This window comes from Stegostoma tigrinum, chromosome 12 (assembly GCF_030684315.1).
Source record: "Stegostoma tigrinum isolate sSteTig4 chromosome 12, sSteTig4.hap1, whole genome shotgun sequence".
NCBI lineage: Eukaryota > Metazoa > Chordata > Chondrichthyes > Orectolobiformes > Stegostomatidae > Stegostoma > Stegostoma tigrinum.
In genome coordinates, this window is record NC_081365.1 from 79179457 (window position 1) to 79193098 (window position 13642).

Consider the following 13642-nt stretch of genomic DNA (forward strand, 5'->3'; position numbering starts at 1 on the left):
ATAATACAGGGAGACAGTGGGAATGTGCGGTCAGATATTGCAGGGAGACAGGGGAGTGTGCAGTAAGATAAGGCTGGATGACAGTGTGAATGTGCAGTAAGATATTGCAGGGAGACAGGTGGTTCTGCAGTAAGATGTTGCTGTGAGAAAGGTGAATTTGCAGGAAAAGAGGGAGATACGGGAAATGTGCTTTAAATTATTGCAGTGAGACGGGGGAATGTGCAGTGAGATACTGCCAAGAGACAGGGGAACGTCCAGTGAGATATTTCTGGGAGACAGGGGAGCATGCAGTAAAAAAATTGAAAGGTGACAGGGGAATGTACAGTAAGATATTGCAGGGAGATGGGGGGAACATACAGTAAGATATTGCAATGAGACAGGGTGAACTCGCAGTTAAGATATTGCAGAGAGAGATGGGGAATGTGCAGTGAGATATTGCAGGTTATGGGGAACCTGCAGTAAGATCTTGCAGGGAGAGAGGTGGAATTTTAACTCAGATATGTGGGAAACAGTCCCTGCTCACAAATTCAGCCTGAGACAAAGCCTTGGAAACACAACAATTTTATTCTGTACGATCTTGCAAGAAAGGGTGTCTGCTAGACAGGCACACACTACAAAGAATGTTAAACATTCTTATACAATTTACGAGTTGCAGAATCACGCCTCCCTGCTCCCATTGGTTTTATCCTATCATTCCCAGTCCTGTCGGACAGCCCTTGTTTATTGTTCCCTTTTCTGCCGGCCGAAGGCCCCATTCCATTTTTTTACTGCAATCCTTATTTGGCTATCCTAAAGAGCACTAGACACGCTGAACGTGCGAATCGTCAGGTTTGCAGAAATAAGCCTCTGCTACAACGCCCTTATCTCTACCATGTCCTTGTCTGCAGAAAGAATGTTTCTGGTCGTGCTAACTGCCATCTTTGCAGAACCTAATCACTGGTTAATGATAAACTTCTGCTACAAAATCTGGTGAATTTCTGCTTTTGCAAGATCCCACCATTCATCCTTGCCTGCAGAAACAACACGTTTAATCTCTCACAGATATTGCAGGTAGGCAGGAGAAAGTGCTGTAGGATATTGCAGGGAGATAGGGGAACGTGCAGTAAGATCTTACAGGGAGTCAGTGGTAATGTACAGTAAGATGTTGAAGGCAGACAGGGAAATTTGCTGTAAGATATTGCAGGGAGGCAGGGGTATGTGCAGTAGGATATTGAAGGGTGAGAGGGGGAATTTACAGCAAGATATTGCAGGCAGGCAAGGGGAAGTGATATAGGATATTGCAGGGCGACAGTGGGAATGTGCAGTAAGATATTGCTGTGAGAAAGGTGAATTTGCAGGAAATGTTCTTCAGAGATATGGGGAATGTGCAGTAAAATATTGCAGTGAGACGGGGGCATATGCTGTGACGTATTGCTGAGAGACAGGGGAATGTGCATAACGATATTGCTGAGAGACAGGGGAGTGCGCAGTTAGATACTGCAGGGAGATAGGGGGATGTTCAGTAAATAGTACAGCGGGACAGGGAGAATGTGCATAACAATATTGCACGGAGACAGGGGAAAGTGCAGGAAGACATTGAAGGGAGACAAGGGAATTGTAATAAGATATTGCAGAAAGACAGGAAATAAGTGCAGTACAAAATTGCAGAGACAGAGGAATGTGCAGTAAGATATTGCAGAGAAAGTGGAGGAATGGGAAGGGAGATATTGCAGGGAGACAGCCAGAATCTGCAGTAAGATTTTGCAGGCAGACGGTGAGATGTGCAGTAAAATATTGGAGGGAGATAGGGGAATGTGCAGCAAGATATCGCAGGGAGACCAGGGGAATACGCAGTCAGATATTGTAGGGGGACAGGGAAGTGTGCAATAAGATACTGCAGGGACACAGGGGGAATGCGCAGTAAATATTACAGGGAGACAGGGAGAATGTGCTTTAAGATATAGCAGGGAGACAGGGGATAGTGCAGTATGACATTGCAGGGATACAAGGCAATTGTAATAAGATATGGCAGGGAGATTTTGCAGAGTGACATGGGGCATGTGCAGTGTGAGATTTTTCAAAACACCCGTGCTCACAATCACAGAACTACTGGAGACAAAGTCGTGGAAACAAGTTCTTTTATTGCGAGTCTGCAGAGTCGGGTGCCCCCGGAGAACCGGAGAGACCCTGATACAGAGTTTACAGTCTTCTTTTATACATCCTATTCATTATGTATTCAGGCGCCAATGTTTGTATTCCCTCAGGCCTCCCTAAGTGGGCGTCCCCATCTGTAGTTCAGCTCTGGCTTTTACTATTCTCTACGACGCATGTGCCATAGCTGCCTGTGGCCACATACTCCTCACCTTTCACCTAGTTAGCCCCAAGTGTTTCCTGGATCCGGTTTTAGCTGGTTCTTAATCGCTCCTTACTGTTATCTTCTGCTCACTCAAGCTGATCCCCCATACTGTGCACAGCCGCCTCACCACTTCTCCTTATTGCTATCACATCTGTGACTAAGTTCCTGTCCAAGTGTTAACTGTTGTGCCTAAGTTCATGTACTAGTGTTAACTGTAGTTTAACCACTGTCCTGTAGCACTCCATTTCTCTCATGCAGTAAGGCATTTCAGGGAGACGGGGGAATGTACAGTAAGATATTGTAAGGAGACAGTGGAATGTGCAGTAAGGTATTGCAGGGAGAGATGGGGAATGTCCAATAAAATAGTGCAGTGAGACAGGGGGAATGTGCAGTAAGAAATTGAAGGGTGACAGGGAATGTACAGTAAGGTATAGCAGGGAGACGGGGAATGTACTGTAAGATATTACAGGGAGACAGGGTGAATTTGCAGTAAAATATTGCAGAGAGAGATGGCGAATGTGCAGTAAGATATTGCAGGGAGACAAGGGAGTGTGCAGTAAGAAATTGAAGGGTGATGGGGGAATGTGCAGTAAGATATTGCAGGGAGACAGGTGATTGTGCAGCCCAATATTGCAGGGAGACAGGGTGAATTTGTAGTAAGATATTGCTGTGAGAAAGGCGAATTTAAAGTAAATTTTGCAGGGAGATATGGGGAACGTGCACTAAAATATTGCAGGGAGACAGGGGGAATATGCAGTGAGATATTGTCGAGAGAATGGGGAATGTTCAGTGAGACATTGCAGGGAGACAGGGGAGTGTGCAGTGAGAAATTGAAGGGTGACAAGGGAATGTGCAGTAAGAAATTGAAGGGTGACGGGGGAATGTGCAGTAAGATATTGCAGGGAGATGGGTGAATGTCCAGTAGGATATTGCAGGGAGACAAGGGGAATGTACAGTCAGATATTGCAGGGTGATGGGGAATGTGCAGTAAGATATTGCAGGGGGACAGGGAAATTTACAGTAAGATATTGCAGGGAGACAGGGGAATGTGCAGCAAGATATTGCAGGGAGACAGGGAAATTTACAGTAAGATATTGCAGGGAGACAGGGGAATGTACAGTAAGATATTGCAGGGAGAAAGTGGTAATGTACAGTAAGATATTGCAGGGAGACGGAAATTTACAGTAAGATATTGCAGGGAGACAGGGGTATGTGCACTGGATATTGCAGGGAGGGAGGGGGAATTTACAGTAAGGTATTGCAGGGAGACAGTGGGAGTATGCAATGGGACATTGCTGAGAGAGAGGGCAATGTGCAGTGAGATATTGCAGGGAGAAAGGGGGAGTGTGCAGTAAGAAATTGAAGGGTGACAGGGTGAATTTGCCGTAGGATATTGCAGAGAGACAGGCCATTGTGCAGTAAGATATTGCAGGGGGACAGGGGAAATTTCCAGTCAGATATTGTAGGGAGACAGGGGAAAGTCCTGTAATATATTGCAGGGAGAGATGGTGAATGTGTAACAAGATATTGCAGTGAGACAGGGGGAATGTGCAATAAGATATTGCAGGGTGATGGGAAATGTACTGTAAGATATTGCCGGGAGACAGGGAAGTTTGCAATAAGATATTGAAGGGATACAGGGGAATGTGCAGTAGGATATTGCAGGGAGACACAGGGAATTTAGAGTAAGATATTGCAGACAGACAGGTGAAAGTGCTGTAGGATATTGCAGGGAGACAGTGGAATGTGCAGTAAGCTATTGCAGAGAAACAGAGGAAATGGGAAGTAAGATATTGCAGGGAAACAGGCAGAATGTGCAGTAAGATATTGGAGGCAGATGGGGAGATGTGCAGTAATATATTGGAGGGAGACAGGGGAATGTGCAGTAAGATATTGCAGGGAGAGATGGGGAATGTGCAGTGAGATATTGCAGGGAGAGATGGGGAATGTGCAGTAAGATATTTCAGTGTGACAGGGGGAATGTCCAGTAAGATATTGAAGGGAGATAGGTGGAATGTGCAGTGAGATATTGCTAAACACAACGGCATTGTGCAGTAAACTAATACAGAATGAGAAGGGGAATGAGCAGTGAGATATTGCAGGAACAGGAGTAATATCCAGTCAGATATTACAAGGAGAAAGGGGAGCTGTGCAGCAAGATATTGCAGGGAGAGTTGGTGAATGTGCAGTAAAGTATTTTTTGGATACAGGGGAATGTGCAGTCAGTATTGCTGGGAGGCAGGGGAAGGCATACTTGTGAGGAATGGAGCTGACAAAGCCCTTGAATTATATAAAGCTAGTAGGAAAGAACGTAAAACACGGAATTAGTAGTCCAGAAAGGAATCAAGAAAAGTCGTTCGCCAACGGTCATGTGGAAATTCCCAAGGCTTTTTACACATATATTACCGGCAAGAGGTTAGCCAGGGAATGGCTTTTCCACTTAAGGACAAAGGAGGGAATCTATGCGTGGAGCCAAAAGAGGTCGGTGAGGCCCTAAACGTATACTTTGTGTCAGTATTCAACAAAGAGAAGGAATCGGTGGAGGATGATCTCTGATAAGGGAGTGTCAATTTTTTAAGCCAAGTTGCTATTAAAATGGAAGAAGTTTTGTGCATCTTAATAAGTATTCCGCTAGATAAGTCCCTGGGTCCTGATGGAATCCATCCCAGGATATTGAGGGAGGCAAAAGAACAAATTGTTGTAGCATTGACAGACATCTTTGTGTCCTCTTTGGCCACAGGTGAGTTCCCAGAGGACTGGAGAATAGCCAATGTTATCCCATTGCTTAAGAAGGATAACAGGGATAAACCAGGAACTTGAAGACCTGTAAGCCTCAATTCTGTGGTGGGAAAATTGTTGGAAAAGATTCCCAAAGACAAGATCAATACGCATTTAGAAGCAAATGGGCTTATTAGTGATAGACAGCACACCTCACTAACTTTACCGAGTTTTTTGAGTAGGTGACAAAGATGATTGATTTGGAAAAAGTGATTGATGTTGTCCACATGGACTTCGGTAAAGTCTTTGACAAGGTCCCTCATGGCAGATTGTGCAAAAGATGAAGGTGCATGGTATCAGGGGTGAGCTGACGAGATCGATACAGAACTGGCTTTGTCATCGGAAACAGAGTGTAGCAGTAGAAGGGTGCTTTTCAGAATTGAGGTTAGTGAATGGAGTAGTGGTTCCACAGGGATCAGTGCTGGGACCTCTGCTGTTCGTTGTCGAGATAAATGATTTGGAGGAAAATGTGGAGGAAATTTTGGAAGATCACATACGGCAGAAATTACACAGTGGTTGGCAAAACTGAATGTCCAAGTCTACAGATCACTGCAAGTGGCACTTCAGGAAGATAAGGAGTGAAAAAGGCCTATGGCATTGTGTATAAGGATAGGCAAGTTATGCTGCAGCTTTATAGAACTTTAATTAGGCTACTCTTAGAGTATTGCTTACAATTCTGGTCACTACATTACTACAAGGATGTGGATGCTTTGGAGAGGGTACAGAAAAGGTTCACCAGGATTTTGCCTGAGATGGGGGATTTTAGCTAGGAAGATAGGTTGGATAAACTGGGCTTGTTTTCGCTGGAAAGCAGGATGTTGAGGGGCGTCTTTATAGAAATAAGTAAGATTATGAATGGCATGGATAATGTGGAAAGTATGAGGCTTTTTCCCAGGGTGGAGGGGCCAATTACTAGGGGATGCAGTTTCAAGGTGCAAGGTTGAGTGGGGAGGAAGTTTAAAAGAGATGTGTGAGGCAATTTTTTTCATACAAAGGGTGGTGAGTGCCTGGAAACGCTGCCAGAGGAGATGGCAGAAGCAGGCAAAGATTCAAGAGGCACCTGATTGAATACACGAATAGGAAGGGAACATAGGAACACAGATCCTGTAAGTGAAAACAGTTTTAGTGCGGAACGGTAAAATGTGTTGGTGCAGGCATGAAGGGCCGAAGGGGATACTCCTGTGCTGTATTGTTCTTTGTTCTTTGGAAAGTGCAGTGAAATATAGCAGGAAGACAGGGGGAAGTACAGTTGACACAAAAACAGAAGTTCTGGAAAGGCTCGGCAGGTCTGGCAGCATCCGTGAAGGAAAGAATAGAGTTAACATTTCAGATCCGGTGACCCTGCCACAGTTGGACTGCTGTTTGAAAGACCTAGCACAGACTTGAGGGGCAGAATGTACTGTACTATGATTGTATAAAGTAATGTGTATGAACTGGAGGGTTGAGTAGTGATTGGTATGATTGAGGGAGAGCTGAGGTCGATGCAGCAGTTTAGTCACTGAGTGAGGTGAGATCTGCAGAAAATAGTGTGTACAATTTGGACATAATCTTAACTCTCCTTGACCACTCACATCAGATCATTCCATTTCTTCCTGCTCTGCACCAACAAACTGAAGGAACACTGCAGACATTAATCTCCACTGCAGTATGTTCTAACAGGAGGAATCTCCTCATTTCCACATGTTTTAGCATGACCAGTAGTGCATTGTGTAAGTTTTGGATGCTTTCGTTCGCATGTGTAGCCAATGTTCAACCTGGTGAAACTCAGACTGATGTTATAAAAAAAGCAACAGTGCAGTTTACTTTTGAAGCAAGGGAGTATGAGAGGACAGAGAGAAAATGCAAGGACAGGAGCTCCTGAACCAGCAATTTATTGGAAGCTCAGTTTCCTATCCTAATCATACACCTTCCAAGCACTGACTGACTTTAGCAGTCACCAACCAGAAGCTTCCCAAGCCCCCAGACGATGATCATGGCCACATTCTCCTTAATGGACAAACCATTGGGCGCTTACTTAAAGAGGATCTGAGCCAAAACTCCAGGCAATGATCAGCTTGACGCTGAAAGAAGGACGTTATGATAATGGGCCAGAACCCAGAAATACTGGATACATTTTTAACATAAGATTCCAAAATATGTTGTATTTTAAAAGAAAGATGATACTATAAAATATGGTTTCCAATGTAATTTGATTACCTGCCTAGACAGAGAGAGAGAGCGAGAGAGCCCAATGGGATGTAACACTGAAAGTTTCAAAGGAACTTCAAAGGGCTGTAAAGATAATGAAGAGCTGATAACCTCCCGCTCAACATCAGATCAACTCCTTGTGGATTATGTCCCAACCTGCAGGCACATTTTATGATGCTTTCCCCTTTGAAGAATACGTAAAGAGAGGGATTAAGAAGCCAGATTCATTTCTACTGGAGTATACTAGTGGGACTGAACACTGTCACATGTACCCGCCTGGATTCAAGTGTTAGGGTGCTATGAAGGTCACAATTGGAGAATTATCCCTTAGTTACCAGTACGTTGCAGGTAAAAACCTTCGCTCAATCTTACTACATAGCAGAGAAAAAGAACAGCTGTCTTATGCTGGATGCTGTCATGGTTGAAAGGGATCAGGACTATTGATTCTCAAACAATTCACAAAATGAAGGACTATACGAGCAAGTGTTCAAGTATCAACATCAACACGACTGGCAGTCTCAACTGCAACAGCAATGCATCTCAACTGTATACTTTTCACAAACAATTTAGAGACTGATCTGTATATCTTTTCTTTCACCTTTTATCTTTTTGGACTAATCTCTTACTTCCAATCTGAGTTGCATTGGTAGTTCTTCTTGTATTTCATAAATAAAGAACTGACTATGTTTTTTAATTCAGAGGAGGCATGATTAAATTGACTTATTTTAAAGTAAGTTTGTCTGGCTCTGGTGAGAAAAGTACCCACAAGGAACGTGACCCTTTCTAAATGGAGCTTGTTGTGAAAAAACTAGGGTGAAAGGAGGATGCTGAATAAAGAAGGGAAGCCAGTTCATCCCTCTTCAAATGGAAGCCAAACATAGGAGACATCCTGTAATGAATTGAGCAACTTCACCTGGGGTCTGGTTGAAACAAGGATCATTGAATCCCCTGCAGTGTGACAGCAGACCATTCGGCCTATCAAGTCCACACCAACCCTTCAAAGAGATTCCAACACCCTGCCCTACCCTATCCCAGTAACCCTGCATTTCCCATTGCTAACCCACCTAGCCTGCACACTATGGGGTGATTTAGCATGGCCAATCTACCTAACTTGGTCTTCTTTGGACTGTGGGAGGAAACTGGAGTACCCAGGGTAAACCCATGCAGACACAGGGAGAATGTGCAAACTCCACACAGACCGAGGGTGGAATCAACCCTGGGTCACTGGCGCTGTGAGGTGGCAGGGCTAACCACTGAGCCACCATGCCACCCCTAACAAGGGGATCAATAAGGCTGACCGTAAGTAGGGCTGTTAGAAGGAGTGTTCTGAGGAGGGGCTTCTCTTGTTAGAGAGAGATAGGCTGAAATGATGGCTACATCGAATCGGGTAACATTAACTTGAGCTTGCGATATTTAACGGGGCTGCCTGTTAGAGACTTATTTCAACTGGCCGCCCACATTGGCGTGAATGGGAGGGGATGATGATTGCGTGATTAAAGACCAGATAACCTACTATTACCCCCATTTAACACGTGCAATAATGGGACTATAACTGTGGCTGCCTCCGTCAGTAATTGGTCATCAATGTGTTCATTTCATTTAAAAGGCAGAAGTAAAGATGGCTCAAAGGAAGAAAGAGGATTGTGCCTTCACAGAAACTGCTCTTACAACTATTTGAATCAGATTGTTGGGTATAAATTTAGACTGGGTATCTGCTGATGCTTGTCCTGATGTTGATTGGTGATGGCTAAGTAAATACAGTAATGTTTCTGTGCTGAACTCCACAGCACACAGAGCTCAAGGTGAACAGCGAGGTGTACAAAAATTGGAAAGATCCTCCAGTCCCTGCTTATCTACAGTTCTACTTCTTCAATGTGGAAAACAAACAGGAAATCTTACAGGGAGGGAGAGCCACCGTGAGACAACAAGGGCCGTACACATACAAGTAAGACTCATTGTTACTTCTGTCATTCAAATGTGATGGGAAGAGGAGTAGAAGTTCAACAATTTATTCTACTGCACTACAACTGTTAAACTTGCAATGCGATATCTATTAAAAAATTCTTGACAGTTTGAAGATTTCTGTTTTTAATGGATGACTGTACATAGAATCCCTAAAGTGTGGCAGCAGGCCATTCAGCACATTGAGTCCACACTGACTCTCTGAAGAGCATCCCACCCCCATCCCTGTCACCCTGCATTTGCTGTGGCTAACCCACCTAGCCTATACCTCCAACACCCCCCACCCCAGACACTACAGGAAATTTAACACGCTCAATCCACCCTAACCTGCGCGCCTTCGGATTGTGGGAGGAAACCGGAGCACCCGGAGGAATCCCACATACGGAGAGAATGTGCAATCTCCACACACGCAGTTGCCCGAGGGTGGAATCAAACCCAGGTCATTGACACCCTAAAGCAGCATCGCTAACTAGTGATCCCCTGTGCTACCTGAATATGCTGTGATCTGTAACAATTCAGCTACATCTCAAAGTATTTCAAGGCTTATTGGTGATTAATGGTATTGGGATGGTGCAAGGGAGATTTCCCTGGATGATTCCAGGGATGTGGGGGGGGATTTTACAACGTAATGCTGAAGCAGCTGGAGTTAGTCTCTTGAGGCAAAGGATTTAATAATTTTGGAGAAGATTTAGTAGAGGCGTTCAAAATTGTGACAGGTTTAAATAAATTGTACAATGCTGCTTCCATTAGAGGAAGAGACAAGGACAAAGGGGGACAGATTTCGGATTTTGGGTGAGGGATATTGTGGGCATGGGGTTTGTAGGGAGGAAGAATTGTTTCACACAGCAAGAGGTAGAGTCTGAGAACCTGCTCCTTAAGAGGGCAGTAGAAACAGGAAATGATATGTTGTTACAAAAGGAAATTGAGGGGGTTCGGTGTTTAAGAGACCCAAACAAGTACGACCACTGGAATGGGACTGACTTGATTGCTGTACAGTGATTTGGCATGAACCTGATGAGCTGAATGGCCTCTTACTGTGCAGTAATGACTCTATGGCTCACTAATTGTTTTTCCCTATGTACTGGAGAGCGATGATAGCAGAACCACAAGATTCTCACTTTCGGGGAAAGCAAAACAGCTTGTAATTTCAGAAAGTTGACCACAGAAGGAATATTTCCACTTGTGGAGAACAATAGGTCGAGACGCAATTTTGTTCGTAGAGCCACCAAGAAATCGTATGAGGAATTCGGAAGAAACTCCTTTACCAAGAGGGACAAGTGAAGGGGGTGGTGCTCTACCATGGACAGGAACTTTATATCTAGGTCATTCATGAGAAGTTAAAGCCTACGTTTGGCTGCAGGGGTGTTTGTGGTGATGATAACAAAAGAGGGTCTGGTTTGTTCCAGATTATCTCCCTGGCTGTGTCAAACCCAACACTGAGAGCCAGCAAGGATGTGTTGTTCCCACCAGGCAGTGAGAGGAAGACCAACTAACTTGAGGAGTCAAGGCCTGATTAAGGATAGCAGAAGCTGTAGCAACATCATTGCTGATGATCTGGTTCCTAGTGGATTTGACTTGGTCAGAGAGATGCTCACTATGCCAAAGCCAGTGAAAGAGGAAATGGAACCAATGACACGGTTCACTCTTTCTGAAGCTGTGCTCTCTGTGACTCAAGACCCCTCTCCCTCCACCACTCTTTGAGTCACATGTTTGATTCTCTGCTTGATTTCATTGATCCTGTGGTAACTGTTGTAGGCTAAATTTTTTTTTGGGCAGCACAGTGGCTCAGTGGTTAGCACTGCTGCCTCACAGGACCAGGGGCCTGAGTTTGACTCCAGCCTCAGGCGACTGTCTGTGTGGAGTTTGCACATTCTCCCTGTGTATGCGTGGGTTTCCTCTGGGTGCTCCGGTTTCCTCCCACAGTCCAAAGACATGCAAGTTAGGTGGATCGGCCATGCTAAATTGCCCATAGTGTTCAGGGGTATGAAGGCTGGGTGGGTCAGCCATAGGACGTAAGGGGTTATGGGGATAGGGTAGGGGTGTGGATATGGGCAGGATGCTCTTTGGAGGATTGGTATAGACATGATGGGCCATAGGAATTCCATGAATTGGAGGGGATATAAAAGTAGGCTGGGACTTTTCTCACTGGAGTATAGGAGTTTGAGAGATGGCCTTATAGAGGTTTATAAGATAATGAGGGATATAGATAAGGTGAAAGGCAAGTTTCTTTTCCCTATGGTGGGTTTTTAAGGTGAGATGAAAAAGATTTTAAAAAGAAAGTGGGGGCACTTTTTTTCAACACAGAGTGACTTGTGTGTGGAATGAACCTTCAGAGGAAGTAGTGGATGTGGGTACAGTTACAATATTTAAAAGCCATTTGGATAAATACAACAATAGGAAAGATTTGGAGGGATATGAGCCAAGCGCAGGCAGGTAGGACTAGTTTAATTTGGGAATATGGTCAGCATGGACTGGATGGACCGAAGGGTCTATTTCCATGCTGTATGACCCTATGACAATGACTTTATTTTCCCAATAGCAGACACTGAGCTAACTAGCCTATAGTCAGCTGCTTTTGTCTTCTTCCCTTTTAAAATCAGAGCATGACTCTGGCAATTTTCCAACCTCTGGGTATTTTATAGAACCTAAGGAGTTCAGGAATACTATGGCCAGTGCATTTACAGTCTGTCACTACTTCCTTCCATACCTTTGGATGCATCTCATCAGGTCCAGGAGACTTATCAGCCTTTACTTCCATTAGTTATTCTGGCACTTTTTCTCTGCTGATAGGTACGCTCTGTCCAACTTTTGTCCTTTGATTATTTAGTAATTTTTAAATGCTACCAATATTCTCCACCACAAAGGCCGATGCAAAGTATTCACTGTCTTTCTCTGTCATTTCCTGGATCCTGATTCCTTCTTCCACAGTCTTGTTCTCTCTGTTCACATTGACCTCTTGCTTCTGCGGTTGTTGACAGCTGTTACTGTCAGTTTTTATGTTTCTTATAGAATATTTTCTCCCTTTTTTTGGACCATCTGTTGTCGATTTTTAAAACTTTTCAATTGTCTGATTTACCACCATCTTCACTAAATTGTATGTTTTCTCTAAGTTTGAAACTACCCTTAACTTGGTTGGTTTATGCCCTTCCAACAGCCCTTCTTCCTCAGTGGAACATATCTTTGCTGTGAGCAATGAACTATTTCCTTAAACATCTGCCATTTGTCATCAATCATTTTTTTAAAAATCTAAACTCATTTCCCAATCCATTCCAGCCAACTCTGCCCTCATTCCTTTGTATTTATCCTTATTTTAAGTGTAGACTTGTTACTTCTGACCCAAATTAAATGCTAAACTCAACAATGTTATGGTCATTGCTTCCAAGTGGACCTCTCAATCTGTGATCATTTTATTGCCATGCTTTATTACACAATTGCAGATGCAAAATGGCCTGATCCACATCTTACTGATTGAGAAATACAGATTTTTTCTCATGGTCACGTCTGCCAGTTTAATTTTCCCAATCTGTGACGAGTCATACGTGATTAACGTGCAATCATACAATGTACCTAATAGACTATTCCCTTCTTTCCCTTGTTATTTCTTACCTTTGCACATATGGATTCCCATCTGACCCAAGACTATTCCGTGCTATCGTACATATACTAACAAAGCTACAGCACCATCCTGTCCTTCCAAAAACTCACACCCTGAATATTTCATTCCTAGCTTTTAATATCTTCACAAAGTTAGACAGATTTTCCAGGAAGTGACTACCTCTTACAGCTTTGTGTGTTCGCTGCATCCAGTGGGATAGCCAGCTCGGACGCACAGTCTGAACCAAAACTGTAATGAGGCCAGGAGCTGGGTGGCTGTGGTTGAACCCAAACTGGATGTCACTGAGCAGGTTATTGCTGAGCACGTGCTGCTTGATAGCGCTGTTACTGACAGCTTCCATCACTTTACTGATGATTGAGAGTAGACTGATGAGGCAGTAAGTGGCAGGTTGGATTTGTCCCACTTTTTGTGTACAGGACATACCAGGGTAATTTTCCACAGTGTGGTAGATACCAGTGTTGTAGCTGTACTGGATCAGCTTGGGTGGGGGAGTGGCAAGTTCTGGAGCAAAAACCTTCAGTCAGGCTGCCAGGGACTTCCCTGGGCATATTGAAATCAGCTGATAGGAATCACATCTTGTGGCCTGGGGTCGCTCTCCTTCATTGCCATGAAGAATCTTGTCTCTATGAACGTAATGACAAATAACAAAGTTATGATTGGCATTTCTCCATAAGGTCCCTCGTGTGACAAAAATCATGACTCATGGAGTTAAATTCCATTCCAACCTTGAAACTGGCCAGTTTAGGCAAACAGGTTTGTTCTGT

At 44.1% G+C, this 13642-nt stretch overlaps 1 protein-coding gene across 4 annotated transcripts in view; it reads left to right on the top strand.

Annotated features, from left to right (window-relative positions):
• The window catches only part of LOC125457158 (lysosome membrane protein 2-like), a 66462-nt gene that overhangs the window by 10511 nt on the left and 42309 nt on the right, over positions 1-13642 (top strand). For all 4 annotated transcript variants that reach the window (XM_048540996.2, XM_048540994.2, XM_048540997.2 and 1 more), the window contains exon 2: positions 9088-9245. In XM_048540996.2, coding sequence (XP_048396953.2) covers positions 9088-9245 — 158 coding nt within the window. The remainder of the gene's footprint in view (positions 1-9087; positions 9246-13642) is intronic.